A 17,674-nucleotide genomic window follows, 5' to 3' on the forward strand; every position below is an offset into this window, starting at 1 on the left:
ACATACGTTTTGCTCACCGGGAAGAACGTTGCATCATGGGTAAACTATTGGAATTAATAAACAATCCTCATCAGCTGCTACCTTAACAGCAGTCATTTCCCAGTCACTAATTGCAGTAATCTTCCATGCATTCAAAACCTTCTTTAAACCACCCCAGACTCGTGGGATGTGACAGAGAATCATGTTCGTCGACTTTCTCAAAGTCAAGCTTGATATATATTAGAGACGATCCTAGGATCACCAGGAATTGGCAGTCTGCTCTTTGTTCATTAGCAAAGTTTTTCTCCTTCTCCAATATTGTTGCGTCACTTAATATTTACTTATGTTACATCACATGAATACATCTACAAACAGCCAGCGTGCTGCATTTACAGCGCAGATCATTTGATATAATTCTGTTTTATCTGATAACTTATGTTACGTCACACGCATACATCTGCAGGTGTCCGTCGTACAGCACGTGCAGCTAATAAACATCGTTGTATAGATTCTTATTTTATCTATCACCATTACATTTATAGATAGGTTCACGGAAACAAACAAGTTATAGCAAAGTATACAGAACACAGAAACAAAAACATATAAGAAAATAATCAAACCTTGTCAAGTACCCTCGTACGTCCTTCATTCGTTTCTTAATCTGAAAATTGTAAAAATTAAATCATTAATTTTCATGTGAAGATACCTGGGTGCTATAAATCAAAACTAATTCGTTTTGGTAAGTTTTACAGATTAATTTAATCTTTTCAATTAGAAATAAAGTCATTTCATGACCCATTTCTGCAATAGATTGCGACGCAATTTCTGGACAATACATAATGTGAACAAAGATGAGTAATTATGTAACCGATGCCAGTAGTAAGGAGAGACTATGGGGGTCTAAGGAAATTTAACATCAGCCCACACGTTTAAATTTGTTTCTTCTATATGGTAACACGGGGCATCCTATATCAAAAAATTGTCCATATATTTAACATGAGGATGATGTTATGGAGTCCAAAAATGTTTATATTTTCAAACATACTATCCAAATTACATCATATAATTCAGCACCCCATTCATACCATCCGATGAAAATGGATAGGAGTGTTTGCATACCTCACATATACTATCCAACACTTCACGTTTACGTGACCAATACCCCATACTATACCATCGACACGCCGTGTGCAGTGATCAATAACTTACATGTACTATCCAACACACCCTGTGTAACCATTACATCCTATGTAATGATTAACACCTGTTATACATCACCCCACACTCTAACATCCACTAGTGTCCAAAAGAGCACAATATACGTCACATGCTGTGTTTGGTGACCAATATCCCACAATAAGCCATCAACATGCCGTGTGAAGCGACCAGTACCCCACACATGCTATGAAACACGTTGTGTGTATTAAACAATACTTAGTCATGTACTATCCATCCGTAACATTATACTATCAATATGCCAAGGGTAGTGACCAATACTTTGGTATCTACTATCCATCACCATCACCCCCATTAACACGTCGTGTGTCGTGACCAATATCCGATTAGTGCGTTTGTGAGAAATTATTTTCCTTGCGTCAAAACTCGATCTTTTAAAGCATGTAATCATTAAGTGACCATCTGGTTTAAGATTGTTGCTATCATACGAAGAGCAGATTTTAACACCTCTCCAATACCGCGTTGTCGAGATACTCTTTTTTATACACGATATACTTGTTTACAGTTTACTACAGAATCTTTTTCGAAAATATAGTTTCACGCGGTGTTTTCTCATTTGGAGAGTATACTAATTTGTCCAAGATCTCCTTTCGTGCCAATATTGATGCTGTCAAAATGTGATTTAGTGTCAGGAAGATAACGACAAGCTATACAATCTCAATGAACGTGCTAGGTAAATCCGACATCATCGTAAGCAGGTATGGCATAATCCACTTTGAAATAAGTGACTCTCAGCAACGGAGCAGCTTCAGTTCCTACAACTTATACTCGATGACGTCAGAATAAACACACACAAATCATGTTCACTCCTTTGTGAAGGAAAGGGAACTACTTGTGGAAAATATAGTTGTTGTGAAATGTCTTTTAAAAGCGGTGATATGTTCGTGTTTCAACCCAGAATATCAAATTAGCTGAGATTATAATGAAATAGGTATTTATTTCGGGATTTGCTGATCATGTTATTTTGTATTTGTAAATAACGGGTCATTTATGCACAGGTGTTCCTGAACATCTTCGGTGAATATTTCGACGAGGAATGTTGTTTAATCTTTAACCACATTCTTTAATTGAGTGTGATAAATGATTTTTACCAAAATTACTTTGTAATTAGCTTTATTATCCAAGTGTATGACTCGAGCTATTATGGCTGTTATAAAACATTATGTGCTGATGGTATGGAACTGCCACAGTTCGATGGTTTTGAAATCTATAAATAAAAAAACAGCCGTCTTCAAAGAAGAATGATATTCCAAATATTCCAGAAGATTGTTTCTACAGCGATTGGAAGAGTTATTGTTTGCTGTATTGCTTTTTCGTGACTATTGTTACTGTAATATATTTCAACGAAAGTCTCGGAAGAAGATAACCGATGCATCTGCTGAGTAAAATATACCACAGTTTTCTTAATTTGCTTCCAGCAAACTAAAATTTTCAATACCTGCTGAGATGACACAACACACCACAACGATTTGGTTGAAAAGGTGATTCCATCTTCAGACACACGTTCTCCACTCTACATCGACAGTGGTTTTCGTTACGGCTGATTTGTTTTCCAAAGATAAACTCCGAGAAGGAAATTTAGCTTGCTTAACCGCTTGCAGGTAAGTTCTACTTCTTTGGAATAAATCTGTTTGTTTTTAATATTGTTTGCTGCAGCTGCTTGGTCGTGTTAAAGTCACCATAATTACTTAGCCAGGCTTCTGTTCGCATTGCATGACTTTATACACTCTAATCTATGGAAAGCCGCAGGTATCCGGCGGTGATCAGAATTTTTCCCTATATTATTATATAGGCAACAATTAGCTGCTCCGACAACGATTAGCGGTTCCTAAAATGACCGTGATTACACTCTTTCCCTATATTTTTATATGAACTACAATCAGCGGCTCCTACAACAATTAGCGGCTCCTTCTACAATTAGCGGCTCCTAAAACACTTTTAATCTACGGCTCCGTTAATAAAAGTCACAATTTATGGCTCCAGAAACACGTGAAGCTCAGTCCACAAACTACAGTCATCGGCTCCTTCCACAGTAACGCCGCTGTAATTTTGATCTCCGTCTTTACTACCGAACGTAATCAGCTTCAATCGCAAGGTCACGATATTGCTTCAGATTGGTATTTTGGATTACGTAGCGATATTTGTACAGAAGACATGGAATCAGCGTAGGAAAGTTAGAATGACTCACGCCTAGTTTCGCTCAGCAAAAAATGTCTTCAACGAACATACCTTCTGGCGCTAGAATGTAATCATCGTAAGGGTCTCGAATTTCAACAGGATACTCCATTTTGATCTATAAAAAGGTATTCAAGAAGGTTGTCTCTTGCCGACATCTCTGTTGTGAAATTTTCTGGATGTAACCACTTGAAGTCTCTGACAATTTCTGCGACACAGCCCGGTCATACACATTATACAGTATAAATGCTTAATATATTTTGTTCCTTTTGTTGGATTTTAGTTTGCCTGATATTTGCTGTTAACAACATAATGCCTTATTACAATGGTTGAAATTCTACCTCGAATGGCTCTCTGACTAAAATGATGCATATCTTCATCAGTCAGCATCTCCAACTTAATTCCAGTCATATTAAAATCAGCTTTCCGGGCAATTTTAGAACAACAAAAATAGAAAACAGAATTCAATTTGTCATATGGCCGGCAGAGATCTCTAATATTTTCAAAGCCATCGGAAAGAAGCGGCACGTCTTTCTTCAGATACAGATTATGGCATTCGGTAATTTTTTATATTAAATTTATTCCAAACGTGGACGGCATGCTCACACTCCGCATCAAAAGCAGCAGAGCCGTCTAATTCTCTGTGAAATTCTTCTTGTCTCAGAAATATGATCTCATTAAAGTTTTCCCATGTTTTCTTATGTCGAAACTAACAGCAACTCAGAGTCAGCATAGATAACAAAAGTCACATGCATCTTATTCTTAAATTTTGAAATGACAACAGGTTATACGCTTCACATGGCAAAACCGATTTAACCTTGCCAACACAATCTAGACCATGTTGTTCAAGAATACTCTCGCTAGAATGGCCAGACACTAATTGCAATAATATGTTTAATGTTGGTGCTCGATATATTGATTGATAATCGTGAACAATTCTTGGTTCAGACATCTTTTTTATCATTATGAATATTGTTACGAGTCTATGCTATTATAATAAGTAACAGAAAAGAATGAAAGTTAGTCAGCTGAGACAACAGCACCACCAAAGGATGAAAAATCCAGCAGTTGGACGTTTCCTTGAGCACTAAAACAGAAGACATTTATTGAATGTTGCTTAGATGCTCGAACTTTAAAACATTGTTAACTGGCACGTGAAAATGAGTTCCCTTCAAATATAACCGGTTTTGATATTGTTTGTATTGGCCAAGGCAATATGCGTTGCTTTCGGTTGCATACAAAGGTGAAACATTTGTTTTCCTTGTTTTCAGAACTGAAACAACGTGCCTGCATATGACTTTTTCAGGAAGCTCTAAATACGATCATTCTCGCAGTGGATTACATTTCGGAATGCTTACTACGCCTCTTGGAAAGCCATCAAATTCCTGCAAAAGCCTTCGCGTTGGAATGCACCGACCGTGTATCTAAGCATTTCCAACATGCATTTGAGATCAGTGCTGCTATCAAATGATTGGATTGGTTTGATACAAAGTTTGATACAAAGTCCGCCGTGGTTTCATTATCATCATCAAGATTTGTAAACACGACACTGATTCCAACAGAGAACGTGATTCCGCGATAGGCTGCTATTTGATCAGCTCGCTTAGTTATATTAGGTACCAGGCCAAATGAAACTCGATCGTATAAACGTTTTATCATGGCATCTTTATACGTTTCCTGTTTCCTCTAGCCCTAACCACCATGAACAGGAAGTGGAAGTGGTTGATGGTTGATAGTGTCCATTGAAGTATATTCTTCTATACACATTTGATTTAATTCGTGAGATAACGGTATACAAAACTCATATTATACCATATTTTTATCTTTTATGAAAGTTCCAAAGATAATTCAATTTTGTCGAGCACGCCTTTGTGTATACGTCTTACAAGCCCTGTATATCATTCTTCTGTTACAGCTTATATTTTAACGACGTTAAGAACAACAGTCCAAGTACTTTTTTACCTCATGAAATATAACTAGCCGCAAAATACCCCTATGCCAAGATAAACAATCTAACAAAGAGGGCGCTCTAGCATTCTATAAAGCATTTAGACGGCTCCCTCTTAAAACCGCTAAACAGAATTTGTCGAAAAGCATCCTGGATTAAATTAAAGGCCTTCCCATTTTATTCAAATTAGATTGATCTATGTTTTACTTATGGTACTGATTCACCATCCAGTAGCACTGTAGCTAAAGAAAGAAAAACTCTTTAAAGGACGTCTTTTAAAACGATCATTAAAAATGGACCAGATTTGACAGAGTGCATGAGGTTCGTTAAATTTATGCAACTGACTCTCATTAACTAATCAATATGGCATAAGTAGCTACGAAAAAATGACAACGACTTTCTTAAAAATAAAACAAAATAATAATATTATCAACTTTGACTTTGACCGAATTAAACAGCATTATTATTTTGAATAAATCTGATCCATTATGGATTACGATACTTTTTAAAACACATTAAGACAACTTTGTTCAACAGAAAATATCCTATTAACCACGATTTTGGTACCTACTGCTCTTTGCTGGAAATTGTACAATGGAAGTTATTTGGCTACTAGCAGTTTACAATGCAAGATATTTGGCTACTACTTATTTACAATGCAAGTTATTTGGCTTCTGGCAATTTACAAAGCTACTGGCAGTTGTGCAATGCAAGTTATTTGTCTACTGGCAAATGTACAATGCAAGCTATGCGAGCAGCGCCTTCTCTTCACTACGGTTCTTAGTGTATGAATTATTAATATTTCTTAAGGAACGAGTTTATCAAATGAACTGAGGTTAATGATTCTATAAGCAGGTTTGTTTAAACATGAAATAGATTATTATCTGGGTCAATGCCGAAAAGCAGGTATTATCAACTAATTACGCACTGCGCCTCAGCACAATGTTCGTATTGAACACTTGAATGGATGGATAGTTGGTTGCGGTGAAATATCAGTATACAGTTGTCTCAAACAAAGATGAAACTGTACTTGTTTGCAATAACTGTCTGCACTACACCAAGTTGGTTATTGACAGTAACAGATAGTCCTGGATTCGACCTATTTTTTACCTCAAACCTAGAGGAGATGGTAGATGTACCGATACAGTTTGAAAACCCCCTACCTTCATGGCTCAAAGGCATTCTCGTGAGTCTCTCTCTCTCCCTCTCTCTCTCTCTCTCTCTCTCTCTCATTACAATAATCATTCATATGCTTATGGCAGGATCTAGCGTTAGGTCTTTTTTTTTTTGGGGTGGAGGGGGTGTATGCTGACAGCCTTGGCTAATATCATCCATCAAACTTAACTCTTTATATTTATAACACATTTTAGTTCAACCTATTGTTTATATTGCTAGTTTTGTGTGGGGTTGGGGTAGGGGTTATTACTCATATATATGTAGCCCCTTATTAAATTTACTTGGAATATAGTATCATAATATGCCAAACCTTTAGCAGTACGACTGCCACTGGGTTAAGCCTCTTATTGTGGCCATGGTGCTAAGAATTTATTTTGGGGATCGTTTAGGTTTTATCGGCGACCTTTATTGCAACCTATTACTATACGCACTTCAGTAGTTGAAAATATTACTCAGCATTACCACTGCCTCTGTTCTCTGCCCGCGAGTGTAGAATTATATTGACACAATTTATTATCACTTACATTTCAGTAATGCATTGCCCAATTAATTTCGTATTAATAATCACACATTTACCATCGTACTCAAACCACTTCTGCCCTTGGGTGAAGTCCCTGGGTTATATTTATGTGTGTGTGTGTGTGTGTGAATATTATTTGATCCAAAACACCGTATTTTTCCTCATGAAGTAGGATACCGGTTTTAAAATTGAAGTTTTATTTCCTTAATATTCAAAATAGCTAAGTAATATACTTTATATGTGTCAATTGTCATGACCCCATACCTCCCTCATATGTATCAATTGTCATGACCCCATACGTCCCTCATATGTGTCAATTGTCATGACCCCATACCTCCCTCATATGTTTCAATTGTCATGATCCCATACCTCCCGTTTTTCTTATACATCTGTGGCGCTAGATAGAGTTGTGGAACTTAAGATGTAAACCACCTTTATCCATATGATTCATTACATTATTTCAAGAAAGTCTGACTCAATTCAATACATATTTGGAATCATCATATTCTTACCAGTCACACTCTATCACTACTGTCGTTGGGTTATATCCGTAGATAGCTCTATTGCTCCAGGAATTAAGATTGATTCTTTTTATTTTCCTTCTTTTTTTTTCGTTGAGGGGTGGGTGTTAAATGTCATTTTATGTAAGCTAAATTTCAATGGTTCTTCCTAGATTTCCTTTACTTCCTGTAACATTTAGGCTTTTATGTCATGTTTCTGACGGGGGTTATGTGTTCATTGGGATATGCCCTGCTTCTGACCCGAGTTATGTGGTCATTGGAATATGCCCTGCTTCTGACCGGGGTTATGTGGTCATTGAGATATGCCCTTCGATAGATCAACAGCTTAGTCTCTGAGTACAAGTTTCCTAAAAACACGTTTCTGGTTTCATTTTCAGATTCGAAATGGCCTGGGGCGTTTTGAAATTGGTGCAAGAAAATTTTATCATTCGTTTGATGCTTTTGGAAAGCTTTGTAGCTGGAGATTTTGGGGAAATGGGAGTGTCACCTTTTCAACCAAATTTTTACAATCCGATTCCTACAAGGCGTCCATGAGATCTCATACCATCGTCCCCTACCTATTATTTGAGGGTGTTGATCCACCTTTCAATGAAATTGAGAAAATAACAGCATTAATTAGAGGCATTGACAACATGAATGTTAACGTATACAGATTTTACGACGCCAATCACCATCAGTATCAATATGTCGCACTTAATGACTATTGGAAAGTCTATAATTTTGACCCCAAAAGTTTGTCCACAGTTAAATCAATTAATGCAGAAGTCCCAGACGGTACTCCTGACTCAAGCTTAGCTTTCCTGAGTTTTCTATCAAGCGCGCATCCCCTTCCCGAGATGGGAACGACCAATCATTTCACTTTCGTCTCCAGTGTCAGTCTCGTTCCGGGGTTCAAAAGCAAGATTGAATTAATACGCATTAAGTCCGCCATGGAGAGGGAACTGATAGCAAAATGGTCAGTTGATAAAGTTCCGTATATGCATTCTTTTTCGATCACCGAAAATTACGCCATTTTCTTTGCTAGTCCGTTTTATGTCAATGTTCTTAAAATGTCCCGTTACGCAGAGCCTTTCAACTGTCTAGACTGGTATGAAGACGAAGAGACGACGATTTACGTTGTGGAATTAAAAAACGGAATAGTTCATTCAATAAAGACCGATAACGTTTTCACCATGCATCATATTAATGCCTTTGAGGAAGATGAGGATATTGTGGTGGATATCTCGACCTACCCGAGCCCAGATTTTATAAAGAACCTACAGTTGTCCATCCTTCGCGACCCTCAACTCAGAAACAGCTTTGATGTACACGCTGTTGTTAAACGGTACCATATCAATTTGAAGAACAAAACGGCAATGTTTACTCTTTTCGATTCTACACCTGACATTCCCTTTGCCTCCAGAATTGATATGCCTACAATAAATGAGAACTACCGCTATAAGAATTATTGTTTTGTTTATGGCGTCGTTCTCAAAAAGGACGACATGGAGTTAAGTCGTATCGCGCTGGTGAAGAAGGATTTGTGTAACATGAAAAGAGACAAACAATGGTACGTTCCGGGGCATTATCCTGTTGAAGCTTGGTTTGTGCAAGCGCCCGGGGCCAAGGAAGAGGATGATGGGTATTTACTTGTACCAGTCCTGGACGGTGAACGTAGTCAAAGTTATCTAACCATGATAAGTGCTAAAGATATGAAGACCGTTAATATAGCTTCTTTGCCCACTATCATTCCTTTCGGTCTTCATGGCAAATTTTTTGAGGATGTTTGATGAGAACGTGATGTGGTCAAGTTCAGCATGAGCAGAGAGTTTGCATGTGATTCTCATAACAAGTATATATATATATATATATATATATATATATATATATATATATATATATATATATATATATATATATATAGGCCAATTGTTTGATAATTTTAAATGTTCATTCACATGTAAGTGTATTATTTACATTTTGTTTGCAAATAAACGCTGAAAGTTTCTTTTCCTGACGCTCTTTCAGTGGTTCACAATTACTTGCTTATTGTGAATAGTCTAATCTTTATACTCTGGAACGTGCTAGCTTTGGTGCGATATCCATCCATAAGTTAAGAATGAATACTTTTACTGCAAACATATCATGGATCTTCCGTCTGTTAAACTAGATTGTCACAAATTATCACAAGTTTTAAAATATAACTTCATGAACAAAGCACCTTTACTTGAATGTCATTCCGTTTTTGATGACTTCCAGTAAGCCAACAAAGTAGTATCGAGATTGAAAAGTGCTCAAAAAAAAAATATATATATATATATATATATATATATATATATATATATATATATATATATATATATATATATATATATATATATAGATATATATATATATTGAAGAGTTTGTTGGTACGTTGCCTGATCACATTAGTATGTACTGAGTGAAGGCGTTCACATTAGTATGCATTTAGTGTAGGCGCTACGTAATCTGACTAGTATAAAAAAAAGTACCATGCACATTTTGATTTGAATGCTCCGTGTCATGTAGCTTGACAGCATGCAAAATATTTGATCGTTTTTGTTGACACTTTGTCAAACATTTTAATCGCACGAAGCTAAACATATATTTGTTCTTTTGAAGGGATAACAACAAGGGGTTCTTTTTGGAGCCTCAGGAGATAACGGATAAAATGTGTGGGCGAATTTCGATTGAAGGTAGATCCCCTAACGTCTTTGTACCTTTTATTAATATATATGTGACATGTTTGAAACGTTTTGATAAATCGATATCGTGAAATCATAGGGATTCTCTTCGCGAAAAATCATCTTGACAAAATACTCTGTAAGTCTGATAAAGTGGATTTTGTTTGGATCATAATTTGTACAGAGGGACTGTTTTGTAAGCAAACGTGACAAACTAGTTACCTATATCAAGCAGATCCTTGTACAATTTTAGAATTCCAGTCATTTGATTAAAACTTAACGATATTTACGCAGCCGATGAATGCTAATGTAGTCAACAACTGATGACCACTCTTTCTCATATCCATATTATGCCAGTGACAAGTTATTTCCCTTATAGATCGTTATACACAAAAATGATCTTTTTTTCTTGTTCTCTTAAACTTGCTTTATACGTGGTGCTTTTCATTAAATACATAAAAGAATATCTGAGGAAGAAACAAAAAAACATAATATTGAAAAGGGGTAGCTTCTGTTTTACGGTTGATTTGTTCAAGACGATTTCACAGAAGTTAAAATTATCCCGTTACTGAAAACAAAACAAATTGTTAACCTGGCAGATAACAATAAGTCTCAGGACAAGAATTTGGTCTTTAAAGAAACACTAACCACTCAACATACATATATATCTATGCTTTCAAAGAAACTGTCAACTATTATTTAGAACATGGTAGCCATGTGCCTACATGCTACTTCACGCGTATAAAGCAATTGATATGCACAATCATTGGACACTGTTTGTAATATGAGTTTGGTCAATGTCACACTGGGCTGCATATGTCACCAACTCCATTGTTTCTTAGCAATGTTCGCGTTAATGATTCGTCATTCGTCTATTGCAGGTTAAAGGAATTTTTTCAAGATGTATGAGCACTACGCAATTTAGAAAGATATCATAAATAATCGGTATGCATGGAGTTAGAATGATATCATAAATAATCGTTATGTATCGAGTTAGAATGATATCATAAATAATCGGTATGTATGGAGTTCGAATGATATCATAAATAATCTGTATGCATGGAGTTAGAATGATATCATAAATAATCGTTATATATCGAGTTAGAATGATATCATATATGATCGGTATGCATGGAGTTAGAATGATATCGAACATAATCGGTATGCATGGAGTTCAGATAATAACCTTTTAGTATTGGCAAGCTACTTCCCTATATTTCTTCAGTTCAAAGGTGCGCATATAGTCATTGAATTAGTTGAACGATATGAACGTATTTAATAGTATTATTTGTGTATGAATTTTTTTATCATATCCTTCCCAGTATGTAACTGTAAAGTAGGTTCACTTAATTTAAATGTTTCAATCTGTTTATGTCACCCGTTCGGTTAGTGGATATTCTTTCATAAAGTAAGATTGCGATGTATGTATGTATGTATGTATGTATGTATGTATGTATGCATGCAAGTTTGTATATATGTATGATTGAATGTTTGTATGTTGCATTTATCTATTTCAAATTTTTATGTCATTTATTGAGCATGCCGATTTTCATTAAAATTGTGCAGTATTCTGAAATATATGTATTCTTTGATGAGTTACACAACTGTCTCTCTGACAATAGAAAGTACAATTTCTTTATTTATTAGCTTTCTAGATAATTCAATCACTTTATACCATCACAAAAATTAATTTTCTTCAGTGATTCATTTATTGAAGCTAAAACCTGGATTTTGTTTATACCTGCCTAACAAAGAAGACAATAAATTATTACACGTGGAGTAGCATAGTATACAGAAGATATCAAATGGGTAACGATTTAATTTTTGAATATTGAAACGAGTTGAATACGTCCAGCCTTGGCTCGCAAAAACTGGACATTATTTAACTTTCATCAATTTAATTTTAAATCATTACCCATTTGAGATTCTTTTTATCACATAGTTTTATTTCAGTAGAAATTATTTAGATAGAAGAACGAATAATTTCGTTCATTCTGACAGGCGCTGTACATTTCATTTGTTGTGAGTAAAAAATGCCCCAAACAAAGTTGAAGTAGTAAAAGTATATTATACGTTTTTGCAAGCTATAAATCAAAGAATAAGCGTCCATCCAAATAAACAGAACATTGTACAAATGACAAAACATTTTTCAACACAAAATGTCCAGTGCGTGTGATGTCACTTTGATACGACGCACAGTACCGGTTGAGTTGGCCTACACAACACATCGCCAGTGTTTACGATGAAGTTCTACTTCAAACTAGACATTACATTGTTGCGATATTTTCGTGGAAAGAAGATTACTGGATGCAGAAATGCGCATATTTACTGTAAAGTATTTATGACCGGATATTTGCAGTATTTTATTTGGAACATTAGATTGTACAGAAGAGGTAAACAAATCTCTTTTTTAGTCGGATTTGCATCACATATTTGTCGCGTAAATATGCTGTGGTTGGATAAAGTTCTGTCAAATGGGGAAACCACTTTATGTCTAGAGTCTTCTGTGAACAAAAGTGAGTTTATTTACTTCTCTAAGTTCACATTTAAACCAAGCTTGTATATAGGGTAGATTCCATGCCACATATATACCGCCCCTCCATCCCCACATCCACCCTCTATATCATCCGAGCAACACCCGTAGTTTTACTTGTTATTATTGTTATTGTCTTGGGGTTTGCCATTTGTCATGTTATGATATGTTACACATGACATACCAAACCCCTATGGGAGTAAATTGGCACTATTGAAACAGACGAGACCATTTTTTCCCAATTCGCTTTCGCTAGTTTTTATGTTCACACGCTATCATATAAAAATATTAAACTGCACAAACTACAGGCAAAGTGTACCGGTTATGTAATAAGTAACTATAGTGCAGATGGGGAATGCTGCGTTAAATAGAATGGAAAGATGATGGAGCCAAACGGGAAAATAACATGCCGCCATTTTGAAATCTAACCAGGCAAATATTTCACTTTCTAAAATTGGTTAACAAGCTTTACGCATACATTAGAAAAGTTAATTTTTTTTTTGTTTCTGTGGGTACATACATACATACATACATACATACATAGAGAGAGAGAGAGAGAGAGAGAGAGAGAGAGAGAGAGCTAACCTATCAGATCTTACCCAAACCATATCATCATGAAATGATCGTATCTTTCTCGTGAGAAACAAGAAGCCAATAAACGCCGACGTTCTGTGTCACCTCATACTACTGGGGAAGTGTTAGCAGAAGTTCACCTGAGCGACTTTGAAGAGGACATATTTTGGTACTGTCACCTTCTTCCTCCATAAGACAGTCTGAGCAAAGTTCGTTCAAGAAAGAAGATCGTTCAAGCAAGATGATTGTTCGGTAGTCCCTAAAGATTAATTAATGCATTTTAATCACAGACTAAGTGAGCTCCAAAATATTAAGAACGACAACATACACTTAGACGGCGAAATTTAAAAGCTTCAAGTCTCAAGTTCCAATAAAGAAAGAATCTGTCTTTAAGACAGACTTGTCAGAAGAACTAAAGCGAAGTGCCACGATAAAGATCTGTGTCGCTTTTGCGAGTCAATGTCAGTTTGAGTATTTTATACACACTTAATTACTCCTAAATACGGAGTTTGATATGTATTACAAATGAGCGAAGAGTCTAGAGTCAATCTAGGGAAAAGTTACTATTTACATGACATTTGTTTCTCTCCCAAGTGAAAAAGACATTCATCCCCCTTTATTTACTCCCAGTGTTTTCTAATAGGTGTAAATATCATGTCAGATTCACCAGCAACGACTGAAAGGATGTACACTGACTAAAAAGTTTTGAATTTGACTGTTGGAAACAGGAGGTGATTGACCTTCAAGATATCGTGTGTGTGTGTGTGTGTGTGTGTGTGTGTGAGAGAGAGAGAGTTAAAGATAAAAGAAAGAAAACGTGAACTTCAATTTTTTTACTAAGGAAAGCTAAACGTGCCTAAAATTACTTACGTTGTTTATGTGACCTAGGAGTTATGACTGCCTGCTGCGTACTCAAAGTGACTGACATAAACGTCAGAGCATTAAAGCTGAGTTAAAAACTGACTTTTACTTTAGCAGTAGCTTAAATTTAGTAAAAAATGACCGACATTTGGTATGACAATAACATGCTCAGTGAAGATATTGGCTTTTACTATTAAAGTAGCACAAAATTGTAGTAAACAAATTTATTTATGCTAATAAGGTAAACAGTTGAAACTGAGATAAAAATCAATGTAACGGGATTACATTATTTGTCCTCTGTTGAAAATATAATTTTGCTGTTCTGAAATAAAGCTTTAGTGCTTTGAAATTTAGTTTTGATGTTCTTCAAAACTTGCACAACTCACAAACTTAGAGTACAAGAAATCTTAAAATCTCACAATTTCATCAGAAATCATGCTATAAAAATCTTATCATCAAGTCGCCTTTAGGTTCACAATGTAACCATCAGCCAATCATGACGGTATTATTTTAAACTGATTATCTTCAAATTCACAACTTTATCCAGATCTTTTCTTAATTTCAAATTCTACCATAAGTTTTCGAAATAATGCTTAAAATGATTTTCTAGTAATATTTTGACCCACATACGTAATAATTAATGTCTCTCAATCTCTCTTTCTGTCTGTCTCTCTCTCTCTCACACACACACATTGACTATTCGCTCCTTCTCTCTCTCTCTCTCTCTCTCTCTCTCTCTCAGTCTCTCTCGCCCATGTTGGGAATCCGATTACCATTGTTGATACGTATTATCTCTTCTATCTGATCAATGACATTGATATCTATCAACCTACATCTCTCTCTCTCTCACTTTTCTCGCTGATACCCAGGCATGTTGAACCAAAGGTCAAATGTTTATTCCAGTTAATGGTTAAAGGGGCAAATTTGAGGTCACATATTTAACAATGACATATTTTCCAGTGCATAAAAGTCAACTAAAGACTCATAACGATAAATAAATTAAACATTTTACGACATAGAATTTTCCCAACGAATTGACTTTAGAGTTCTGGTTTTCACAAAAGGACCTAACATACAAGAAACATTATAAGACAGAATAGGGGCTGTCGGCAGTCAACGTTTGCACAAAGTTGACTTTAATCTAAATTTCGATTTTGTAATATTAGAAAACAAAGCTGGCCATTGTCGGATTGCTTAAAACAGCTAAATAATTCAATCCGCCTCAAGTGAATTTCAGGACCCGTGACTTACCTAGTTAAAGTGACTTAGTTTATCAACCTACTGGAATAACGCAAGAAGTTGATCAATACAAATTCTGCCTGAGCTGATAATGACCGAAAATAGAACATACTGCAAGTATACGACGCACTTGTTGAGTTATCTTAAATTTGGGATAGCCAGTATTATCAAAGTCCGCTCTTAAACGTCATACAGGACTTACAACGTGTAAAGTTATGGACGTGTCTAACATAGGGTGCCCATTGTTTCCAGAATTGTTCGAAATAAATGGTGTCTTATTATTAGCTTCATCTTGTATCTATACTCATCATATTAAATCTACGGATAGATTGTTAACAAACGAATTACCTAGTCCACAAGAATATAAAAAAAACAGAAGATTTGTCGAGAAATAGAGCATTCATTTTAATTGCATCCCGCCCCTATAATCAATAATCATAAAGTGAAAATAGCGGACATTTCTAAGATAAGATTTCCCTTTTTTCACAGAAACATACAAGAGTGAACCCTAATCTTAATTTCCTTTTGTCCCTATAATCAATCTTGTAAAATCTACAGACATCAGGAGTCTGATTGTCATTATTGATGGTTAATACCTCTTCTACTGGTCCAGTAATTTATCAATCTATGGATATTTATATCTCCTCCTCTCCTCTCTCTCTCTCTCTCTCTCTCTCTCAATTCTAATATAACTACATTGTAATGTTCATTTCAGTTAGGAGTCACAAAGTACAGCCCTAACAGAACCAATGCATACCACCATTACCATTTCTAGCTAAGAATCAGTTTTCACGATCACATTTCCAGTTAAAACAAATGTGTTACGTTGTTACCAGTCACAACAATCATCTTACATTCTTACCAGTCAAGACAAGCATCTTAGCTTTGGTAACAAACAGACCGTCGACATGTATACCAACCATTTATTCTGACAAATACATTTTCCCTTAACATTTAAACATGGCGGTATAATGTTAATTTCTCGTTTAGATATACCTATTCTTATCTGCATATATATATATATATATATATATATATATATATATATATATATATATATATATATATATATATATATGTGTGTGTGTGTGTGTGTGTGTGTGTGTGTGTGTGTGTGTGTGTTTAGTAGTCCTCGGACTCAAAACAATCCTTCAGCCCCTCTCCATTTTCTTTAAACTGGCATATGCTAAATAGAAAATAAAGTAGGACACATTCACTTTATATAATAATCCATTTTAAAAACTGTGTCTCCATATAGTTAAAGGATTTTACCAATATAAACACATTCAAGTAGTTACTAACATCATGCAAAATGCTGAGAACATATGTCATTAAACAACTGTGAAGTTCTATGTGACTCACTGTTATGCGTTGGGGTGGGGTGCTCCCAAATTTAATTGAATTACTGTGGAATTCCCACCCTAGCTCGTTTTGTAAAGCTCCAAGCCCCCAGTCAGAAATACCGACAATTAAATTATTAAGAACACAAGGGTGAAATCCAAAAGAATAACAATTTAATACAAATTAAACGATATTAAGTTCTCAACCAATCTGTTTCCTCTCGACCATGGTTCAACCTATTTCATCACGCGATTTTAGTGTGAGATGTCTTTCCCCTGTACTTGGTTTCTACTCATCTGTGATTACTACGCCAATTGCTTTCCTCCTTCCGGCGTTCTCCGATTCTTCCTGTCCTCTTCCCCTTTTGTCTTCTTTTCTCCTCCTCCTTTCTTTCTCTCTTTCTCCTTCAACGAGGCTTGTTCACCGCCTACTCTATTCTCTATTTCTCCTTCAACGAAGCTTGTTCTCCGCCTACTCCTTTCCTGTCTCTCTGAGACTCGGGACTTGACTACTCTGTCCCCAAAAGCTTCCTACGAAAAACACAAGGACGTTAGCATTTGTGTTAGCCATCTCGCTCGCACTAAATCAACAATCAATCAATCATCAGATCAAGGTTATCTACATCTTTGGTCACGCATTCGTGCACATCACACACGTTCTTATAGAAACAACGTTGCAATAAGAGCGGTATCCTACTTACTACACATAAATCACTAAATTGCGTCACATCAATATATATATTTCCTTAATCTCATTATTCTCAACAATATCACAATAATCCGACGCATTTCTGTACATTACACTCCCACAAGTGTATACAAACATTCAAATATTCATATTATTTAAATTTACACACTGCAACTATTTCCAAAGTTACAATTTAATTCA

The 17,674-nt window shown here is 35.7% G+C and overlaps 2 protein-coding genes across 3 annotated transcripts in view; one reads left to right on the forward strand and one right to left on the reverse strand.

Annotated features, from left to right (window-relative positions):
- Positions 1 to 14,524, reverse strand: part of LOC149780436 (PR domain zinc finger protein 12-like) — a 51,064-nt gene extending 36,540 nt beyond the window's left edge. For both annotated transcript variants that reach the window (XM_089936381.1, XM_089936380.1), the window contains exons 1-2: positions 13,372 to 14,524; positions 600 to 640 (exon numbers count right to left, since the gene is read on the reverse strand). The gene's annotated coding sequence lies outside the window, so the exon portion shown is untranslated. The remainder of the gene's footprint in view (positions 1 to 599; positions 641 to 13,371) is intronic.
- On the forward strand, positions 6,253 to 9,401 carry LOC149780437 (retinoid isomerohydrolase-like). Its single transcript, XM_089936379.1, has 2 exons — positions 6,253 to 6,524; positions 7,933 to 9,401. Exons 1-2 carry the CDS (start codon positions 6,357 to 6,359, stop codon positions 9,322 to 9,324), a joined length of 1,560 nt encoding a protein of 519 aa, XP_089792505.1. The 5' UTR covers positions 6,253 to 6,356; the 3' UTR covers positions 9,325 to 9,401.
- Positions 14,525 to 17,674: the final 3,150 nt, after the last annotated feature.

Source organism: Sinohyriopsis cumingii, chromosome 16 (assembly GCF_028554795.1).
Source record: "Sinohyriopsis cumingii isolate HCF-2022 chromosome 16, ASM2855479v2, whole genome shotgun sequence".
In the NCBI taxonomy this organism is placed as follows: Eukaryota; Metazoa; Mollusca; class Bivalvia; order Unionida; family Unionidae; genus Sinohyriopsis; species Sinohyriopsis cumingii.

Coding starts and splice junctions, on each gene's coding strand:
- LOC149780437 (XM_089936379.1), top strand. CDS start 6,357: ATGAAACTGTACTTGTTTGCAATAACTGTCTGCACTACACCAAGTTGG. Junction 6,525..7,932: donor CATGGCTCAAAGGCATTCTC/GTGAGTCTCTCT, acceptor TTTCATTTTCAG/ATTCGAAATGGCCTGGGGCG.